General features: G+C 45.4%; 2 protein-coding genes across 3 annotated transcripts; both read left to right on the top strand.

Moving 5' to 3' along the window:
• Positions 1 to 44: 44 nt before the first annotated feature.
• Positions 45 to 16,592, top strand: cpne4b (copine IVb). The gene is made up of 16 exons (XM_057020251.1): positions 45 to 362; positions 3,311 to 3,516; positions 5,673 to 5,852; positions 7,918 to 7,989; positions 8,092 to 8,166; positions 8,645 to 8,728; positions 8,814 to 8,903; positions 10,383 to 10,481; positions 10,765 to 10,851; positions 11,167 to 11,226; positions 11,326 to 11,459; positions 12,045 to 12,099; positions 12,266 to 12,317; positions 13,164 to 13,297; positions 13,621 to 13,857; positions 15,690 to 16,592. The coding sequence occupies exons 2-16, from the start codon at positions 3,346 to 3,348 to the stop codon at positions 15,819 to 15,821; spliced, it is 1,662 nt and encodes a 553-aa protein (XP_056876231.1). The 5' UTR covers positions 45 to 362; positions 3,311 to 3,345; the 3' UTR covers positions 15,822 to 16,592.
• Positions 16,593 to 17,266: 674 nt separating this feature from the next.
• mrpl3 (mitochondrial ribosomal protein L3) lies at positions 17,267 to 22,184 on the top strand. Of its 2 annotated transcripts, none has more exons than XM_057021623.1 (10): positions 17,267 to 17,494; positions 18,089 to 18,267; positions 18,337 to 18,428; positions 19,350 to 19,448; positions 20,173 to 20,272; positions 20,361 to 20,421; positions 20,523 to 20,634; positions 20,720 to 20,797; positions 20,882 to 20,959; positions 21,963 to 22,184. In XM_057021623.1, the coding sequence occupies exons 1-10, from the start codon at positions 17,436 to 17,438 to the stop codon at positions 22,110 to 22,112; spliced, it is 1,008 nt and encodes a 335-aa protein (XP_056877603.1). In that variant the 5' UTR covers positions 17,267 to 17,435; the 3' UTR covers positions 22,113 to 22,184. The 2 variants fall into 2 exon arrangements, with proteins under 2 accessions (XP_056877603.1, XP_056877604.1); XM_057021624.1 differs by having other exon boundaries at positions 17,295 to 17,525.

Genomic DNA, 22,184 nt, shown 5'->3' with positions numbered 1-22,184 from the left:
CTACACGGGCCCCGGTGGACTCAGCAGGATGACAAACTCTAGTTAAGTGGCGCACCCACCGCCTCCTCCTCCTCCTCCTCCACCACCACCTCCTCCTCCTATCACACCTCCCGCCTCATCCTCCCCATCGTTCACCCGGAGTCAACCCAGGCGCACGGAGCGCATCCTCGCCGTGTGGCAGTCAGCGAAAAGAAGAAGAAAAAAAGAGAAACCAGTGGAGCTCTGCGGTGTAGACAACTGGTGGGAAAGATAAAGACAAAGAGGGTGAGGAGAGGGAGATGGGTCCGAGGTGTCCGTAATTGTCAAGTGAACGGCGGCGAAGTTGCTCGGCTCCGCTCGAATCTTTTCTCCAGGTCCTTGAGGTGAGTTTGCTCCCCCAGGCAGGAAGGATGGAGCAGCCCGGATCGCGCAGAGCTGCACCGGCCATTCCGGATCTTTTCTTTATTGTGCTATTAATGTAAATCGCGTCATCCGATGTTTACGTCCTGCTGTGTCTCCGTCGCCGCAATTAATGTTTGCGCCACTTTATTGGTTCGTTTCTAATGTCCTGCTGAATGGTGACGGGCATAACTATCACATTTAATGAAATTCCCGGGGACTTGAGGAATGGAATGATAAATTCCTGGAAAGCTTCTGCTTTAATTGCATTCTGTTGGAGTGCTGTAAGACAAGATAAGCCCTCTGACATGGGCAGATCTATTTCCTTCCCTCTTGCACCTCTGCTTCATTATCCCTCACTTGCCTGGCTTTCGCTGCCCCCCACCCACCCCACCCCTCTCTCTCATTCCATCTCTCTAATCCTCCCCCTCTTCCTCACCTCTCTCCCTCCTTTTGTCAGCTCTAATAACAGAGTTTTTCGCAACACCAGGCTGCTTCACTTCTGACACCTTCGTCCCTCTGATCCAGCTAAGCATGTAGCCGGATCCAAACATGCTGCATAGTTTAGATCTGGCAGCCACTCCGAAGACGCTGCTCCCCTTCTAATCAATAGTGGAGCAGCCGATTGCAGCGTACTTGAGGGTCTTAGACCTTCTGCGGGCTCCATTAGCGTCACAGCTGTCAATCACGCACGTGTCAACAGAGTCAAGGGTCACGGCAATCAAACTCTGCAGCGACTGATTGTGGCGGCGTGGACAATGAGAGCTGGCGGCGAGGAGCCTTGGGTTCCTGAGATGCTTTAGCGTTGGTTACTTTAGTTTACCTGCACCTTTCAGAGAGCTCCAGTGTGTCGATGTTTTGTCCTTGTCGCTGTTATAAACAGACTTCACCAGCAGGACCTTGGGAAAAAATGTTCTTTTCTGATTTATTTACCTTCCATACCTCCATTCGACCATCCTCCTCCCCCGTGGGGGTACAGTTGTCTGTCTGAAAAATGTGGGGGGTGCTGGAGAACATTTTCCCTTCTCCCATGGGAGCCTCTGTTGAAGTGTGACATGAAATTTCTTTGTCAACCCTTGAAAATGTGCATCGCATGTGACACCGCGCCGACTCTGATGTGCGAGCTGGGAAAAAATCGGCCACGTCTTCTGTCAGTGTCACCGTCTGCTGTCAAGCAGAACAGACATGCATCTGCTGCTTTTACACACATGCGGGGGGACAGGGGAGCTACGGAGAACCCACCTACACACTCCTGCCACCGTGTCCCTGCCCAGTTCACTATACAGTTCAGAGTGCTTAGCTAAAAATAATCCCCACACATCGACATAGAACATGAATTATGGAGGACAGACAGAGAGAGAGAGAGACATTCAGGTCAGTGTCAGACCCAGTTCCAAGAGCTTTCGTTCCCTAAGGATGGTTCTGCCAGACCGTTGAATTAATATTCAGTTTGTACCATGCAGCCCATCGGCGCGGCTATTGTCTTTGAGTTTGGCCCAACTGGACTTCTCCAGTTTCAGAATTAGCTACGTGGTTGGATCCATACCATTTCAGATGCATCCTTTATAGAATACTGTGTCTCCATTGCATGTTCGCCCGGTTAAAAAAAACGTCTCCATTCCTTCATTTCCCAGTGATGATTCCATTTTTGACCAATGGCGTGTCAGCCTAAATATGCCGTTAGCCTAGATGACTGAAAAAGTCCAGCTGGATTTATATGTTTACTTGCGTATTTTCAGCTTCCATGTGTGTTAATATTAGACACCATCATGTCACTGTTATTACATTGGTATAAATCAGAAAGGATGACGCCTTGCCACTTTCCCCCTGTGAACCAAATGAAGCCAATGAAGCGGCTCGTTCTGCCCACCCATGGGAGTGACCACACGTCCAACAGCAGTGCTTGCCTGTCAATCATCATATCCGCCTCATTTTATTGCAACAAATAGCCAATTAAAATTAAACTGCATACCAAAATGCAATCTTTGGGAGAGTTGTAACAGAGTAGAGCCATAAGTGTCGATCTTGCCTCAGGTCTTCCATAAAATAAAAAGGGTTTCTTCCTTGAGGCCAGATGGAGATCAGGATGTTTAATGCTGCTGTTCCTCATTTTTTTTAACTCTCCTTTACACCTTTTTAGTTGAAAAATGGGTGGAGTTGGCCCATTTACCATCGAAAAATAGTGTCGGTGCCTGATAGCACACCCTTGGGTGCCTGCACACAAGACAATCCTGACGTGTCTAATTAAGGGGCATCCTCGGGAAAAAATAAATAAAAAAAGAACCCTTTGTGCGTGTCTAGTGAACGTGTCAGACCTTTTAGATAATGAGCGCTATCGCTAATTTCCTTGCATACTTGATACTGTGCTGGGAGATGTTCACCGCCAACACACGGAATAAAGTCTGATGAGGTTTTTGAAAGAATTACACGTCTATGCTGTGGGACAAACAAGACACGGCAGGTGCTTCCGGCCGTTGTTGTGGCAACGCGCCAAACTGACTTTTTGACGGTTCAGCTCACATTATGATGGGGAAATTGTCCGTGTCACACTGATTAGTTGCTTGATAGCGTTCTATTTATGGAATCTGGACACCGTATCCTCCTGAAGCCTGAGGCCAAACCTGCGAAATAAATCTGCACTGTGTGCATTTCAACCTTTGCGTGGGAAAACGTGTGCCTGCAGCGTGTGTGCGTGGCCCAAGTGGATCGTGTGTGTGCATGTGCTGCAGGAGCTCTGCAGCTGTGTGTATCCTGAGACCTGCTCTGATATTCGATGGCTCCGGAGTCCTGACCTTGAGCAGCTACAGTGTGTGTGCTTACTCAGGGCCACTGCATCAGCCCGAGCGAAGGCGAGCGGCGTTTTAAACGTGCTGCGGTGCTTTGCTCTGTTAATCTGACTGCCCGTGTTGCACCCAACCTTCTCCCGTTTCAGCTCCCACCCCCACCCCCTCCAAGTGTGTGTTCAGCATGAGCAACATCTACGAGTCTGCGGAGGCCACGTTGGGCTTCATCAGCTCCCCGTGCCTGACCAAAGTGGAGCTGAGAGTGGCCTGCCGGGGAATCTCCGACCGCGACGCCCTCTCCAAGCCCGACCCGTGCGTGGTGCTGAAGATGCAGTCGCACGGGCAGTGGTTCGAGGTACGGTGGCCTCCTTTATTCAGCATCACAGACACCCACTCGCCGAGACACTACTTTACTGACAGAGCATCTGTTACAGTCGAGGGCGCAATATTGCAGCCGTGGAGTGTTTTCTATTTACTAACGTGGTATTTTTGAAATGACAACCGTCGCCAGTGACTCCAACATTATTGTCTCGAATTTCCGGCGCCGAACTGAATTGCCAATTAGACCAGAAGGACCGTGTTTGCTCTTCAGGTGCCGCCGCCGACAGTTCTTTGAAATTATCCGAGTGTGTCATTAGATTCATGTTTGGCTAAATGATTGTGTTCAATCAAAGCGCTGCGTCGTGGTGCTGAGCTCTGATTGTGACAGAAAGCCTCTCACTCTTAATCACCGGGTGTGAGCGGCGCATCTGAATTACAGATGCTGCTTGAAACGGAGGATGAGAGGAAGCCCGTTGTTTGGCTGCTTGATGCCACGGGCGCATTGAAACCGCTGGCTGTCCAAACTCTAAAGTCTGGATGAGGATCTTCCCAGAATGGATGCTCAGACCTGGAAAAATGAAAGATAAATATTGAAGGGAGGAAAAAAACCAGGAACGCATTCAACACATCCTCCAATTTTCTGGACTCCAAATGTTCCCTCGGGGGTTCCAGATAGAATCTGCTGCTATCAAAAATGGGTGGCAGATGGACTAACTGAACTCACACACACACACACACACACACACACACAGCCATGTCTTTAATTGACAGGCTGTGAGCTTCACCTTTTTTTGAGTGAAGGAATGGACAAATGTTATCGCTGCCTATCAAGTTGCGCCGTTGAGGAACTGAGTAGCCCAACAATTGCTTGTACTCATCCTGCTGAAGAGTCTGGGCATGATAATAAGCACACGCCTTTGTGTGTGTGTGAAAGGAGACAAATAAAGAGGAACAAAAAGAAGTCAGTTGTTGTTGAACATTGTCTGGAGGACAGGGGATTTGGTGTTTACTTTTGCTTTCTTCCTGCTTTCAACCAGTTAGAGGAGAAAGAAAAGGCAAAGGATCGATGTTGCAACTATAAACACTTGTTTACGCATCTTGTGCAAAATGTACTATTAGGAAAAATCCATACTCTTGATTTTCATGTTGAGAAGCGTCAACAATGCAGTGCGGTTGGGTAATTGGGGTAATTGCTGCTGAGCTGAAAAGTCTTCAGAGCTTCATAATCAATGCAAAGTGACAATGGGGCTGCATGAAACGTTTAAACTTTGTCCCTCAGTAGAACGATACATCAAAAACTATTTTCCTGCATCCGTATAGACAGATTATTGGAACCCATAAGAGCCCATGGTGTCACAAGCACTTTGAATGCTCTTAAGTGAGTATTTATGCCCTTAATGTGAGCATCACGTGCCCGAGACTTCTCCAAAGTGATGGTATCGAAATGGGAAAGAAGGCTTCTTTATTGTAACTGGTTGTTACATGTTTTGATGCATTTTTATGATTTATAAAAAAAATATGTCCGAATTTTTGGGGGCTTGGAACGGATTAGGGCATTTACATGGAAAACGCGTCTCTACTTACATAATTTTCAGGTTACGAAACAACTTCTGGAACGAATTAATTGCGTAAGTAGAGGTCCCACTCTATCTAGTTCTGTGGCGGCACACAAAGCTCCGGCGACACACAACCCGTCCAACGCCACCTCCGCTGTTTGAGTTTCTCCTGCGGGAGTTGTGATGCCAGTAATGGCGGCCATAAATCACAATCAAACTGCGTGATAATGAACGCCGCAGACCGAAACCGACGGAGCGCGTGCGGGCACCCACTCGGAAAAATAAATAGTATAAATTGCATGTGGGCAATTGTGGGTGATAATCATCTGTTGGGAGAGGGTACACTTTGGTTGTAATGTTTTATTTATCTTATTCAGCGCCAGTTCTCATCCTGGAGTGAGGTCAGACTCTTCAGAGGTGTGATAAGTGCTTTGTGAATGGAGCCAATGATGACTTGTCTCTCAAAGCCCGCACTCTAAAAACAGACCTGCTCGGGTGGCCAGCAGGAATTTCAGATCCAAAACTGAATTGAGCACGTTGAACCCTTGAACCGCTCTATTTACTTTGTTTAAATCAATCGCAGTGTGTTTTATTTCAATCATTTGCTCCCGTCTGTGTGTGTGTGCGTTTGCAGGTGGACCGCACAGAGGTGATCCGCAGCAGCAGCGGTCCGATCTTCTCCAAGATCTTCCTGGTGGACTACTATTTTGAGGAGGTCCAGAGGCTCCGCTTTGAACTGCACGACATCAGCTCTGGGAACAACGGCCTCCGCGATGCCGACTTCCTGGGGGCCATGGAGTGCACCTTGGGACAGGTAACCATGGCTGTAGTCACACCTGCAAACTGAGGGGAAGAACTCTTCCGCTGACCCACGTTTCTGCTTTCAAATCCAATTTAATAACCAGGAGGTTAAACTTGGGAGTGTTTTCTCTCCTGAGGAAAACTTGTGCAGGTTAATGGACACCCGTGCAGTCACCTTTCAGTTTAGCCTATTAACAACTGCTGTTTATTGTTTTGCTAAAGCGCTCTCAGCTCTCATAATATTCCCATTAATTATGATAAAGCGAGTTTAAGATAACAAAGATAGCAACTGCGGCCGTGGATGGAATTTTAATTCAGGATCGAATTTACTGTCACTTTGTTTACACTAAGACAGATGCTGCCCTTAAGTCTCTGGTTATATAAGGCTCAAAGGGGACTTTTGTTTTCCCAGCATTTACATATGCTTATGCTAATAGATGTGACCTTCCTTAATGGTGTTCCTGCCCCTGGTCTGTTTCCCAAACAGCGATTAAAGATTTTTAATTATTTATTTATTTATTTATTTGTGCAATTACAGCTCGGGAATATTCTCAAAAGCAAATCAGAGCTCGTTAGTTGCAGATTTCATGAAATGAGCAGATTAATCACACTCGGTAGCGGGGAACGCGGGGAACGCAGAGCGGGCCGAGGCTCCAAAAGCACTTCTTATTGTCAGACGCTATCAGCGACACAAAGCTAGTGGATTTACAGCAGCTGGGAGAGATGAGAGGCAGCCGGGGAGGAGGTTTACTGAAGGGGGATAACACTCCAACAACAGTTGTCTGCCTCTAAACAACAATATCACCGCCGCCTGTCGTGTTGTTAAGAAAAAGGCAGCGTTGTATCAGCGCAACACAACAGCGCCAGAGGCTCGTAGGGGAACGTGCTACTAAATGGCCGGCTTTTTTTCACTGGCATTTGTGCAAAGTAACACACACACATGCACTCACACACACCCTCTCCCTAGTTACTAGTGTCCCCACTGGGAAAGGCAGCCGGAGGGAAGAATATAACAGCAAATCTGTGGCTGCAATATTGTCACAGACGGCATGTGTGCAATTATGTTAGCATGCTCGCGTGTTTTCTGCCAGAGAGCATTTGCGGCAAATCTTTCTCCAGCAGCGAGAACAAAAGCTTTATTATGTCAGGGATTCATTTCAGGACCTGGCGGCGATTCAAAACTGCTAAAAACAGGAGCGAGTCGGGAATATTTGTTAGCGGCGAGGAAATACCGTAATTACAAATGATTGCAAATGATGCTGGGGAGGGAGAAAAAAAAGGCCTTTGCGCTGTTTACTGCATATCAACAAACATTTGGTATTAATAATGTATTGGATTTAAATGTGTACTTCTGCTGATATCAAGTGGGGGAACAAAAACTTTCTGAAGTTGGGGAAAAGGAACCGAAAGGAATCTTTTTGAACTTTCTTACTGTGCCTTGTTGATTTTTAATTCAAAACCGTTTCATCCGTGCAAACCGTCGCCTCTGGCGCGAAGCATTTTAATCGCAATGCCTCGCTGGGCGGATCTCACTTCCATCTATCCGTGTATGGCGGAGCGTCCGCTTGCAAAGTGGCTTCAACGCATCCTGAAACAGAAGTAGGTGAAAAACGCTGAGCAGATCAAGTCAGTGATTCGATAACAGGGAGGATGTGGGACGGCTGAGTCTGGCGTGCTCCTACGTGTCCATTAGATATCTACAGATTCAGTTACATATATTGGATGATTGGAAACATGTCAGTGGACGTCTTTTCCCCCACAACAGCAACGCAAATGAATACATGTATAAAATAATTAAGCAAATTACAAAAAAGCTCACTTCTCTGAGCAGCTGCCTTTATTTTGCTGGGAGTTTAAGTGCCATTTTGAGTGAAAGGGTCTCACAATTAGTTCTTGTTGGAAGGCCGGACAAAGACCCAAAAGAGAAATCAGAACCAAGGATCAGCGTATTGATCCCAGCCAGACTCCTTCCAAAACGGGGACATGGATCCATATTAACAGCTTTACCTTGAACATGCAGCACTAGTGTGACTATTTACAGCAGGTTTTGCCCCTAAACGTGTTCCTCTTCCTTTCAGATCGTCTCTCAGAGGAAACTGACCAAAGCTCTACTCAAACAGGGAAACACGGCCGGAAAATCCTCAATAACGGTATGACGCGTCTCCCGTCGCCGCCGGTAGACCTCTGCAGCAACGACGCGCACGTGGGAAGGTGCTCAGCGTCATCTTTTCCCCCTTCTCTGCTTGTTTCAGGTAACAGCGGAGGAGTTGTCTGGCAACGACGATTACGTTGAGCTCTCCTTCAGTGCCAGGAAGCTGGACGATAAGGTATTGCTGCCGCTGTTTACTCTTGTAAAAGTTCCCTCTTTGGTGCAATTACTGTTCAGACACATGTGTCAGGGAGTGTGTGTGCATGCGTGTGCGTGTGTGTCTTGGAGGGGTCTTTGCTCACACAGAGGACACAGTACAAGCCCAATCTGGCATCAGGGGAGCCCTGCTTAGATAGATAGGCAGCCCCCTCCCCAATAACTCAGCTCCTATCTCACCACACACAGATAACTATATTAATTTCGGCTTACACACACACACACTGGCATGCACGCGTGTGCGCAGGCACAGCCATGGATGACTAATCCAAACAAGTTGGACCTTTGGGGAAAGATGGATGAACGCAGAGGAGGGGTGGATAAATTGTAGAAGACGGGAAGATGAGGAAAATGTGTTTTTGTTATTATGTGAATCATTTATGGCTATCTAAGGTAGTCCCGAGCCAATGCTTAATGTGAGGTTTTCTCGTCCTCTGAAGGATTTTTTCAGTAAATCCGATCCTTTCCTGGAGATATTCCGGGTAAACGACGACGGGACGGAGTCACTCGTGCACAGAACCGAGGTAATTACACCTGCAGACAGACGCGTCGCATATGATGCGTCAGTAATTAACCAGAGCTGTGATGCCTGTGCCATGCGTGTTGTAGACGGTGATGAACAACCTCAGCCCCGTTTGGAAATCCTTCAAAGTTTCCTTGAACACTCTCTGCAGCGGCAACCATGACAGAGAGCTAAAGGTGAGTCGGCGGGTCACGTTTAAAAAGGCAAATTACCCGAGTGTGGATCCGGAGTGATGTCGCGGCAGGAAACACGTCACCAACACGTCTTCTCCGTGGAGCTGAGCTCTTTTCTCGAAGCTACTGAGGCCAGCGGAGAGTGCTCAGTGGTCACACTAAACTCTCACTTTACCACAATACATCTGCAAGCATGCGTGTGTGTGTGGGTGTGTGTGTGTAAGAGGTGGTGCACATCAGATCAACAGTTATTCTTTTTAATGAATAAACATGAGCTTGCTCATTAAATATTCAAAGGCATCTTAACTCCGCATGGCTCCTGACAGCAGGAGAAAGGGCTCACACACACACACATGCACGAGCGCGCACACACGCACATAGAAATGTGTGTCCCAGCCATCAGCTGTGGTTTCCAGGGCTACCTGTTTGGAGCCTAAGAGAGGGAGTAAGAAATGGCAGGGCAGAGATTTCTATTCACACCAGTACTTCCTTTCACGAGGCTCTTAGCTGACCAATGCATAAATGCATAACCTCCCCTGCAGACGCCGTCCGTCTGTCTCCTTATCTGATTCTCCAACTCCCTACTTTTTTTTGTTCCTTCCCCTCCCCTACAGAGGTTCCTCCCCCTGCTTCTGTCCGCCAGTTAGTATTCATCCAACGAATCGAAGATTCTTCTTTTTCTTCTGTTTTTTTTTTCATTACACCCTCACGCAGCTCTCGGCGACGCAAAGTGGAAACGAGGCTGCGAAGACAAGCATTTGCTGCCGCGCGCACGAGCACATCAGGGAGACAGCATCGACCAGAATGCAGCGTGCGGCTGGCGGTGCGCGCCGGCGGGCGCAGGCACTCGGTGGTGAAGTGGGGGACAGGAAATAAGGGGATTACCGCCGGTCATTGTTTTTAATCAAGAGTTGGTGGATGGGTTCCGATTAGTAATTGTTATTGTGGTGCAGGAAGGTCACCGAGCTCAAGAGGAAAATTATTCATTCACAACTACTAAATCTTCAACAAGGTTGGGAAGATCTTTCCCCGACGTGCATGACGGTTCGTCCCCGTTGCCCAGCGTTATCGAGTGTTATTAAGTGTGCACACCTAGTTTCCACATTATTGAAATCCTAACAACATTTGATTGTGATGAACCCCCCACCCCCCTCTCCCCCCAGGACCCAGTGACCATCAGATTGAGGCCATAATTCGTTGTCTCACAGCTCCTTCGAGAGAGACAAACTACCAGGCATCAATGGACACATACAGTCGCGCACACACACACACACACACACACACACACCCACACGACTACGTCATTCTCAGCATTCTCAGATTAATATTTCACTGGCCCATGGCCCCCCCACCAACACCACCTTATCAATCATTCAGCATGGCATTTCCTTGCATGAGTGCGTGCGCATCGAGATGACAGTGTTGCAGCTGCGCTCTAACTGAATGAAGATGCGCGCGTGTGTGTGTGTGTGTGTGTTGCAGTGCACAGTCTGGGACTGGGACTCGAATGGAAAGCACGATTTTATTGGGGAGTTTCAAACCACCTTTAAAGAAGTGAGAACAGAGCAGGATGGCAAACAGGTTCGTAAGAACAGCCGTACAGATTTAAAAGTAGATCAACGCAACAAACATGAAGTAAAATCAGCAGTAATCTGGTCGTAGTTGTACATTTTTTTCAGTACATGTTCATTTTACAATGCTACATTTAGCATCATTTGTTAGCATGAAGCTAGTATTGATATTTTATAGGGTAAACTTCAGGTTTATAAGGACAGATGTTGGGGCTTTTTTTTTTTAGAATTGTAATAAAAATTTCATACCTGCCTGAACCTGCACGTTGAAGTAACTGAGGCTGTTTGCTCAGATTCAGTGGGAATGCATCAACCCGAAATACCAGATAAAGAAGAAGAATTACAGGAACTCTGGCATGGTGATTCTCAACCACTGTAAGGTGAGCTAACGCGATATCCCGCTGGGAGTACGCCAAGAATTTAACAAGACTTGAGTCTATTTAGTGTATTAAATCCAATTGTAAATACCGTGCACAATTTGGTGTTAGTGAATTTATTTTAATCCTCTGCTACTTATGCGGTGTGTGTGTGTGTGTGTGTGTGTGTCACGAGCGCCAAATCCACTGCTAAAAAGTACAACAAGGCGAGAGATGGATTCGTTGGCAAAGTTCGAAAGAGTCACTTGTGTGTCTGTCTGCGGCTGCTCGCGCCTTTTTCCCAGATCCAATCTCATCTCTCTGCATTTCCAATTGCAGATCATCAAAATGTATTCCTTCCTGGATTACATCATGGGGGGCTGCCAGATACAGTTCACAGTAGGTTCTGGATCTTATCTCTTCAACCCTTTCTGCAGCGTGTCATCGCATCGGCGCGGTCCACTCATTCATGCGTGTGCGTGCGCGTCTCCATCTCAGGTGGCAATAGACTTCACCGCCTCCAACGGGGATCCCAGAAATAGCTGCTCCCTGCATTACATCCACCCCTACCAGCCCAACGAGTACCTCAAAGCGCTGGTGGCTGTGGGAGAGATCTGCCAAGACTACGACAGGTAGAATCCATCAATCATCGTTTACCACTGAAAGAGTGACTCTCAGAGCGACTCCAGGTTTGATGAGGAGGACGAGAGGCAGGCTGGAGGTCGGAGCTCTCCCTGCTTCCTGCTGCTGTCCGGCTCCGGCTGGAGCTAACTTGGTTATGACTGCATCCATAAATGCACCATCTGGAGGAGCTGGACACCCTGCAGGACACTTGATGGGGTTGTCGGCACGGCTGGATGCTGAACTTAGAGAAGATCACCCGCCCCTAAATTAGGTTACCTTAACTTATCTCAAGATTACACCAGGAGGAGTGTGGCTTGTTGTTTTCCTTTAGACTCCCCATCCCAATTTTGTCCCTTGTCTTTGCTCCAGTGCCAGGAAAACTGGCACAGCCTTCACAACATTCATCAAGCTAAGCATTCACTTGATTTGCGAGCGCACACACACACACACACACACTCACTCACTAGATTTCCTCTGAGGAGGGTTGTCGGGGAAAACCTTCCTCAAATATTTCTAATGTGACAATTCCAAAGCTTTGTCCTTGATATCTCCCCTTTTCAATGAATGTCATGCCTCTCTTTCTCTTCCCCCAGTGATAAAATGTTCCCCGCCTTTGGTTTTGGAGCGCTGATACCACCTGACTTCAAGGTAGAACATTTGGAGTGTGTGCATGCGCGTCCGGTGCGCCGCTTGCCTTTGATCAACATGAAAGACAAATGCATCTGTCAACCTGCGGATCGGTTGGAACGTGCTTGATGAGCGGCTGCTTTAACGCGCTGGTAATGGATTTTGTGTTGTCTTGTCCCGCGTGAAGGTGTCTCACGATTTCGCTGTGAACTTTGACGAAGACAACCCCGAATGTGCCGGTGAGCTATCAGACCAACACACACGTTTCCATTTACAGACGGCGTCATGTCCATACATCACAGCCCTGACATGTTTCTCCAGTATCAGCACTGCATGGACCTCTCAACATATTTCTTCCTTGCTGCCCCCCCCCCCCCCACACACACACACACATCTCTTTTCTTCCTCACACACACTCATACACAGTGGCTGCACTGCAGGAAGTATTTCCGCTTCTAAGAGACAAACAACACTAATCTGTATCTGTGAAATAGGCTTTCATGCTCTTATCCTCACATATCAATGCTCCCGCTGTGAAGGTGTGCACACGCGTGCCTCGGCCCGCGCTTGAAGGGACAGTATGTGAATGCAAAAATAAACCCCCGAAAAACAACAACCGTCCAGTCACCTTGGAGGGGATTCACATGCAGAGTTTGAGGCGTTTTATTTTAGCAGGTACTTGAGCTAGCAAAGCACTCTGAAACAGCACGGTCAACTCAGCGTGCAAGAAAGTAGATGAGGAGGTGAAAAGGCAGCAATCACTTGTCATTGTATTTGTTTGCGTACCAACATACTAATTCTACTTGTAAAGTGGGTCCTCAGAATACTTCGGAGGACTATTTGAGGTTGGACAGATGGTTTCATGGTTTGAATTAGAATTGTTAGGGTAGTTTTGGTGGGGTTGGGGGGGTAGTTGGGATGTTAGGGTAGGGAGGTGAGTAATGAGTTATGTCTGTGAAGGTTAGCAATGCGAGAATGTGTGTGTGTGTGTGTGTTGTGTGTGTGTGTGTGTTGTGTGTGTGTGTGTGTGTGTGTGGTGTGTGTGGTGTGTGTGTGTGTGTGTGTGTGTGTGTGTGTGTGTGCAGGGATCCAGGGGGTGGTGGAAGCCTACCAGAACTGCCTGCCCAAGATCCAGCTGTACGGGCCCACCAACATCGCCCCGATCATCCAGAAAGTGGCTTCGTCTGCGTCCGAGGAGATGCACACCAAAGAGGCCATGGTGAGAGAGAATGAGCACGTTGCCCGCGTTTGAGGCAAAGGACGCTAGTGAAGTCTAATCCAACTGAGATATCAGAGGAGGTAAAAGATAAAAAAGAAACGGTGGCCAGCTGTTAAAAGGTTGCTGTGCTTATTGATATTAATTAAATTCCGTCTAGTCATGCGTGGCAGAGTGCAAATTCTGCCCTACCTTAATTTCTCCTCTGGCTCTTTAGTGGATTAGAGTTTTATTCAAATTAGTTCCCAAAAGAAGCTACTTTTAAACCATCGGATTCATCACACATGTTCTGTCCTTGTTTTTAAAAAACTTCCACTGTCCCACAGGAATATTTCATCCTGCTGATCCTGACGGACGGCGTCATCACAGACATGGCGGACACGCGCGAGGCCATCGTGCACGCCTCCCACCTGCCCATGTCTGTCATCATCGTCGGCGTGGGAAACGCCGACTTCACAGACATGCAAATCTTAGACGGGGATGACGGGATCCTGCGTTCGCCAAAGGGGGAGCCCGTCCTCCGCGACATCGTTCAGTTTGTCCCTTTCAAGGACTTCAAACACGTGGGTGGCCATTTTTCAGTGGGGACAGGGGGGGTCAAGGGGCAAGAAATGGGAGACTGTAGAGATTAGAACTCTTTGATTAATGGGTCTGACAAAGACAACCTGATTAATTCTACAGGGAAGGCGCTCAACATACCATTTTTACAGACGAGCTGCGTTCAAGTGCAGCTAGTTCGACTTTTCTGTTGGTTTTTTTCAGCTAATGTCAAGACTAATATTCCTTTTTGGCTTTTTTTCTGTTGCCTAACTCAACACTATGACGCAGTTTGACATTAAAATCTGGCTCCCTCTCCAAAAATAGGCAGCCTAAATAGAAGCAAGGTCACAGCAACTCCACTCAAAGTGGATAAAACGGGCACAGTGATATTTCACCAATGAAAAGTATAGTAAAATATAAATAAATACATATAATGTAGTCTGGGAACTAAGCATTACATCACAAATCTTGGCCAGATTTTATAAATTAAATCCTGAAATGAACCGATATGCTCAATTATGCACAAATGGCTGCAAATTAAACACGCAAATAATAAATGGTTTTTTGAAATCATTTTAGGATTTAATAAAGCTTTCTAAATCCTGTTTTCTCAATAGATAAGACAAAACACTGAGCTCGTTAACAACGAGGCTGTTGGAGTATCGGACTTCAAACGGGAATTACTTTTAAAATGAACTTGCTCCTGTTTGTTTGCATGTCGGGGGGGTGGCAGATTGTTGTTCAGGGCAACAATTATAAGTGTGTGGGCTTCACTTTTCTTTGCAGTGCTTGTCAGATCACACCAGCCATGTACGGATGATTTTTATGTGCGTACTTGTTTTTCTGCATCTGTGGGGAGTCATGGTGACGTCAAAATTTTGGACCCCACAACTTAAAAAGTTAAACATTTTGGTGTTTTAAGTGAGGTGTAATGGTGAAGTCTCTGCCTTTCTCTCCTCGCCACAGACACGTGCGTGCACTCAAACACACACACAAACACACACACTTGACTGGCTCTGTTCTTCGGATCTGTTATGGTTTGTCAGGTTCGTGACAGGTTCAGAAATCAACCAATTACGTCCCAGCTAAACAGAAGGAGGCAAGGAAGAGACAAACTCTAGAGGAAATTAAGGGGGAGACCATGGCCGGCCCTGGGAAGCTCTGCCGGTGGTAGTGGAGGGAGGTCATCAAGAGACTGGAGCTAAAGACAAAAGGGAGCGGGGGAGTATGTGACAGAGGTGGAGAGGTGATTTTCTGCTCTGCCGTCTCTTTTCAGAGGGGATTAGCAGGACAGAACCGCTGTGTGACAGGCAGAGGGGGGGGATAACAGGTAGATAGGAGCCAAGAGAGCAGGGAGGAGGGTGGAAATGAAGGGGGAGGGGGGCACATTGATGAAGCATTGTCTCTGGGAATTATGTGAGACAGAGTACGACAGACGCTCTGGATTTGAGGATTTTGAGGGTTGCGCAGTGTGAAGAAAAGGGGGCCTATATGCGCATCCACTTACTGTATTTGCATGTAAAATGTTAGCCTCTTTATTTATTCATGCTCAAATTATGTAGACATTAGCTGAATAGCTGAAGACTTCCCTCCACGCTTACATAACTTTCAGCAACGAAAACAGTGTTTTCTGTATTAATAAACAACAGACACACACTCAGCTTTGAATGCAAGCAACAGGATGTTATGACGTTGTCAAATGAGCTTGTCTGATCACATCAGCCTCGGCAGTCTACAGCTCTGACAGCAGCAGACCTGAAAGTAAATTCTAGCTTCTTGCAGTCACACTTGGTTGGTGATGTGTGTGTATTTGTGACCCGTCTCTATCTCTCCATGTCTGTCTCGGTGTTTCTAGGCCTCCCCAGCCGCTCTGGCTAAAAGTGTTCTGGCCGAAGTCCCGAACCAAGTAGTGGATTACTACAACGCGAAAGGTATCAAGCCCAAATGTACGTTGGACTATGAGTCTACGAGAACCTTCAGCCCCTGATCATTAATCACATGCAAAATAACATTTAAACACACACACACATGCACACAAACGTTCTGTACTGTATAAATATAAATCTAAAAGCACAAAACAGACGCAAACATGTACACCTACTATATACAGTAGACTAGCTCAGAGAATTAGCTTGTTCTGGTGAAACAAAATGATCTATATTGACGACTGTTGCATGTTTGACCTGGGGAATAAACACTCTCTAGTGTATATGTGGAAAAATGTGATTTAAAAAAGGACCAGTCTTCTGAACAAGCATGCAGATCCAGACCAGACCACCCAAAGAGATGACATTTCTACCTTATTCAGATAACTAGCAAGTATTTAGGCTAAACGGTCTGTGTGTAGTTGACCAAAATATATGAATTTCATAGGTGGGAATGCTTAGGATTAGCATTGCAAATGTTATTTAGGGGAAAGTAGCATCCCTTTCATTGTGCTGCATAAATGCATGCATAATTTCTCTCCTGCTAATATTCAATCTCCTGTAGTCGCTTGCTAGTTATGAAATAAAGTATCACTGTCATTTGAGTGACATGCAGGGTTGCCTTGGGTTCTTTTGTACAGATTTTGTTGGAGATTTTGCTATATCAAAATGAACAAAAGAACAATTGTAATAATTTCTTAACCTTTTTACATTGTAAAGGGTTTGGGGAGATTAGAAACCTGTGGTGCAGTAGATACTCATCTAAAAGCTGAATCATGGTTTTTCTGTATTCTGCATGACTATTAAAATAAAGATACTTATTTATAAACATATCTTTCTTATCTTTGTGTTTATCTTGTGTTTTTATAGAGTGCCATGCAGTTCTTTATATTTTTAAGTCTCCAGGAATAATAAAAAAATGCATAAACTGTAAAAACTGAATAAACGTACCTCTATAGAAATAACTGTGACTAACCGGTGAGTAGGAACACAAACTGCATGTGCCTCTCTCTGAGATAAGATCAGTATTCAAAACACGACTACTGATATCTGGGATATCACAGTCAGATGCATCGGAGGAGTAACAGATGGAATTTCTGCATCAAGGCCGAGGAAGATTAAACATTCCTGTATGTATATGCTGTTATCTAGACATAGTTGGTAACAGTATCTTACACAGGATATTTTATTACATCACACCATGCTAAAATTCAGAAGATATAATTTTTATTAGTGACTGGCTTATTTTACTCCATTATTGCTGTATTGAAACCGACTGTTTGATTTGTTTTTGTTTTTTTTACTTCTGGTCCAAGAGGGGTTTTCATTAATTTTTAAAGCCAAATAGAATTATTTTCAACGATTTCGGTTATTTTCACATATCAAGTGAATAAATACATTTTCTTGTAAGTAATTAAATAGCGTGAAATAAAAATATTCGCCATTTTAAAATAAAGGCACAAAAATATAACGTCGATGATTTAGCGTACAGTTGTGCGGAACCTTTGGCGTCGTTCTCGGTTATACGGAACTATTTTGCTAAGGTACCGGAAGTACAAAGAATGACATTAAGAACAAGACGAAAACGAGCATGGTTGTGAATGATTTCTGAGGTTACGCCACCTTCTTTTTTGTGTGCCTTTTTTTGTACATAAGTGAGCATATTGAGTTACACAATGGCAGCGTGGACCTGCCGTTTTCTTCTGCGTCGAGGACCTCTTCGAACAGCTGAAAGGTAGCCAAAGCATGCTAGCTAATGCTGAGAGGTAAACTCAGCCTGATTCATGAGGTGCGACGCGTTAGTCCAAAAAACAGATTGAATAAAGAATTCCACTCCTGGGGTTTCTAAATACTGGAGGTTGTTTTGACATTAAGTTTAAAATTTGTATTTTACGACTTTGACTTTGGTTGCTCTGACGTTTTCGGTGTTCTACACCAGTTAAAGCTACAGCTGAAAAATTGTATTTCTGGCTTGCATGGCTAAACATATTAATAAACTTAACGATTCGTAAGGCTACACAACCCCAGGCTGCACATTAATGCTTAACAGACAAAAATCATCTCCTTTTCATCTTTGCCTTGTAAAAAATATCTGTGTGAATCTGAATATTTTTCAAGAGCTCAGGATAGTATTGAAAGTTCTGAGAGATTGTAACTTCTCTACATTCGGGTTGTAATCGAAGAAAAAGCATCCGTAATCACTACGTTTGTGTAGAGTTAATTGTGCAGTCGTCTTCATTAATCTGGCCATGATCAGTGTTAGTGTGAACATATCTGAATGTTCTTGATGTCTTCTTTTGTCAGCGCATTTCTTGTCTTTGGGTTCCAGACCTTTTTTGCTGGGATGTGTCAGGACCGTAAAGACCACCACATGGTTTGAGGAACACCTCACTGAAGATAACCAGGAGTACATGAGGAAAAGTTTAGGGGAGGAATACAGAAGACAAATAGCTGAAAAGCTTTGCCCACTCAAAGATGAGCCTTGGCAGCGACATAAATGGACAGAGGGTGTGTGTTGTGTTTTTAGAATGAATGAATGATCTCCTTGTTTTGACACCTTTTAAAATCTTGTTCCAGGGAGTCGAAGAGTTGGCTTAGTTGCTGTGAAGTTAGGCATGGCACCCATCTGGACTAAAACCGGAGAGAGACATGTAGTCACAATGTTACAGGTACTGGTAGCACTAAGATTTTTCCAGCTGTCCTCTGTAATGATCAAACCGATACTTCAGAAAAGGTACTAAGAACTTGAATCAGGCATTAGTGACATAATGATGCCACAATCGGTCTGTGTGCCATTTACTCTGATTTACAGCGTAGGCCTTTGGACTGGACGCAAACCTGAGCTTCCTGGAGCCAGAGTGTGCATCTATTCACTTAATGTTGCACCACTGCTTTATATTTGGATGTTTTAATGACCATAAGGTAGTCTTCAGAACCTGACTAAAATATGCAGGTGTGGTGGAATGTGCCGGACTCAGTTAGGTCCACCAAACACTGTTGTTATTACTAAGATCATTACTGTCCCCGAAGGTTGAATCCACCTTGGAAGGACTGACTTTCCCAGTAGTTCAAGGACTTTCCAAGTACTTCCTACACATAGTGTCTATCTAGTTTTCAATTTCCAAGGCACTTACGTTTTCACTTTCAGGAGCTCATCTTGCTTACATTTTAAAGGCTAAGAGACGGTCTGGTATTACAGCCCTTCTCTTAATGCACTGATGGTGGTGTGTTCTGATCTCTTCTGCTGAATGTGAGGATTATTGTGCCATTGATCTCAGTTTGTTAGTGAGCCTGAATGGTGCGCTTGTGAATAAGATGAGCTCAGCCTTCCATTATGAGATGCATCTCTTTCTCTTTCTCCAATTAGACAGTCACAAGATACGGACAATGTTACAACAGAAGTTTTACTTTGACAACTCACACCTACTAAATATTCCCTGTGGATTAAATAAGAGCCAAAAGGAACCAGATTTTTTCGTTAATATTAACGAAGTGTTTCAATTCCACCCAAATGTTGATTTTATGAAATTTAAGGATCTGCAAGAACATGTATGTCTAATAGTTGGTTACATTTTTACCCTCTTTTTAAGGTGCAAGACTGCCACGTAATAAAATATCTGCCCAAAGAGGAATATGATGGACACACCGCCGCCCTTGTGGTTGGAGGAAAAAATGCATCACCATTCTACGTAAGAATACCTCATGATAAAAAATAAAGAATAAAAGGAAACAGCTAATAATAAAATAGTAATAATAAGTAAGTAATAAGTAATAGAATTTTAGTTTTTTGGGTTTTTTTTTAGATTTTATGATATTTGTTCCATAATTATACTACAGTTAGTGAATATTCTCATCCCCCTTTAGTGTGAAGCCCATAGCTTTTGGAGTATTTAAAGATTGCAGTCATTTCAAGTCTCTAAATAAGTAGTAAAATAGATTTCGTTTTTTTTCTTTAGCTATATATCAGATTCAGTTTCATAAACACTGAGGTTTGTTTTCATAATGGCCTTTTTATAAGTTTCCCGGTTGGGTAGAAAATCAACATTTAGTATGCATGAAGGAACGGCATCTCTCGAATGTTACATCTATCTTACTGAGATTAAAAAGAAAGGATTAATACGTCAGGGTGGAATTTATTCATTGAGCGGCGATAGATGCTGAATGGACCCGCGCCTGGGTTTTACTCGTCGAGCGTGACGTCGTTTAGAATTCCCGTCACACATCCATTGCTCTCCAGTCTGAGGCAGAGTTTGTCGGGAGTTTAAAGCCTTGGAAGCCGTATTTCTCAGAACAGAAGGCGAGAGGGTGAGAGGAGGGGATGGAGCCAAGTGAACACACATGTCGGAGTCACTGTCTGCGCAGCTGCACTGAATATTATTTCCTTTTTTCCTTCTGTTCTTTTTTTCCTGACAGAAATCACAACATCAAATGGAGATGTACGGGAATGCAGGAGTTCCCCCCAAACAGAAACTCACTACGTTTAAAATCTCAGACAATGCTCTCATCAAGCCAGGTACGCTACATCTGTGACTGCACCTAGCACACGCAGGAGAAACACCATTGTAGCATCGTGTGTGTGTGTGTGTGTGTGGGCTTTTCAGGCACTCCTCTGTACGCTGCACATTTCCGTCCTGGCCAGTATGTGGACGTGACGGCCAAATCGTGAGTTCTTTCCTGGACGCTGATCATTCCTGCTGCTCTTGTGTTCACTATTATACTATGATATTAATGCACCACTGATCATTTTCTTCTCTCACATGTAGCATCGGTAAGGGGTTTCAAGGTGTGATGAAGCGCTGGGGGTTCAAAGGTCAGCCTGCGAGCCACGGGCAAACCAAAACTCATCGCAGACCAGGAGCTTCTGGCCCCGGAGGGGTGAGACCCACTTACACACGTCAGTTTTTACGAGTCTCTGTTTTGCTGTAGTGCAGTAATGGGAGCGTGTTTGGTGTTCATGCAGGACCCGGCAAAGGTTTTTAAAGGAAAAAAGATGCCCGGCATGTTGGGAAATATTTACATCACAGCTTTTGGACTGAAGGTACCGAAGCTCACTTGAAAACTCCAAAAAAACAACCTGTTTTGTGAATAATTTGAGTTCTGGCATCTGCTCTTTGTGCTCTAGATTTGGAGGGTCAACACCAAATATAATGTGCTGTATGTGCACGGCTCTGTTCCCGGCCACAGGAACTGCGTGCTGAAGGTAAAATCCCACACGCGCACATGGATTGCTCACACTTGGGTGTGAAGCATGACGCCCGAGTCATCCACGGTGCAGTCATTGTTCTGACGGAAAGCGGTGACCTTGCACCTGTATAGCGTCATCACACCTGGGAGACGGTGTGATCGGTCTTCAGTGACATCGCGCTGGTTCAGCAGTGTGCCCGTATGCGCTAAGCATCTGTTTTATGTGTGTCAGGGACGGAACGACGGCAGGCGCGTGCCTCGATGATGTTAATATTTCCAGCATCCTTCCGCCTACTCAGCACTTTCTGCGTCCTCTCAGGGACGCGCGCATCCTCTTATTTGTCTGCAGAAATACAATAAAGAACATAAATAGACATCGCGTTTTACCCAAATCAGCAGCATTTGCCCTCAAAGTCAGCACGTGCAGACTGCTCGTTGGTTTTTTATGATTCAGTCAGTGGGGAGGAGCTTCAGGTTTCCTTTTTTCACAGAATCCCAATTTCCAAACGGTAAACGGGCTGGAATGAGGTAATCCACCTTCATCAGGTCCTGTAACTCTTTCCAGTTTTGGCCCTGGTTGAGTTGTCGGTGCTGGTCGTAACCAGTGTTGGGAAGGGAAAAACCCCTGAGGATTATGTTGGTGCGGTCCAGTCCAACCTCAGCGGTACTGATGGCTTCCTCCTGATTATGTGTCAGCAGTAAGATGTGGCGAGTGGACCAGTGAGGTTAATTATGATGGATTGAATTCAACCAGACATGACTTTCGGGAAACTTTAAAAAATCTGCATCAGTCACAAATTGTTAGTTCATTTTCATTAATTTTCAGGCTTTGAAGGGTGACGGACAGAAAATTACCAGCTAGCTTTATATAAGAAGCTTGAGGAGCTATAATTATTTATCAGCCTTCGTGGTTTTGGGCCCTTTTAATTAAGCATTCTGAGATATTTTAAACATTTCAGCTGCTTATTTCTTTCCGAGCTATCTAAAGTGCGTCCTGTTGCGTGTCTGTGTGGCTCCAGGTAAGAGATACGGTTCTGCCGACGAGGAGCTCCACCATCGCCAACCCTCCTTTCCCCACCTACTTCACCGAAGAAGAGGGCGATTTGGACGAAGATCTGTACGAAGACAACTTGTTTGTTCACACAGAGCCGTCGTTAACGCTGACGTAACCCCACTCGCTCGCTTAAACACACGATTCACGTCCCGATCCTGTAATAAAGAATAGTTGCTTTGACCTCCAA

Source organism: Takifugu flavidus, chromosome 21 (assembly GCF_003711565.1).
Source record: "Takifugu flavidus isolate HTHZ2018 chromosome 21, ASM371156v2, whole genome shotgun sequence".
NCBI lineage: Eukaryota > Metazoa > Chordata > Actinopteri > Tetraodontiformes > Tetraodontidae > Takifugu > Takifugu flavidus.
The sequence above is the reverse complement of the archived record's forward strand: the minus strand, read 5'-3'. Positions and strand labels throughout refer to the sequence as shown.

Bases quoted from the DNA above. Each gene is read 5' to 3' on its own strand.
- cpne4b (XM_057020251.1), top strand. From the start codon at position 3,346: ATGAGCAACATCTACGAGTCTGCGGAGGCCACGTTGGGCTTCATCAGC. The intron at 7,990-8,091 runs GTATGACGCGTC...TGCTTGTTTCAG, and splicing joins CCGGAAAATCCTCAATAACG to GTAACAGCGGAGGAGTTGTC. The intron at 11,460-12,044 runs GTAGAATCCATC...CTCTTCCCCCAG, and splicing joins ATCTGCCAAGACTACGACAG to TGATAAAATGTTCCCCGCCT.
- mrpl3 (XM_057021623.1), top strand. From the start codon at position 17,436: ATGGCAGCGTGGACCTGCCGTTTTCTTCTGCGTCGAGGACCTCTTCGA. The intron at 17,495-18,088 runs GTAGCCAAAGCA...TTTGGGTTCCAG, and splicing joins CCTCTTCGAACAGCTGAAAG to ACCTTTTTTGCTGGGATGTG. The intron at 20,635-20,719 runs GTGAGACCCACT...GTGTTCATGCAG, and splicing joins GAGCTTCTGGCCCCGGAGGG to GACCCGGCAAAGGTTTTTAA.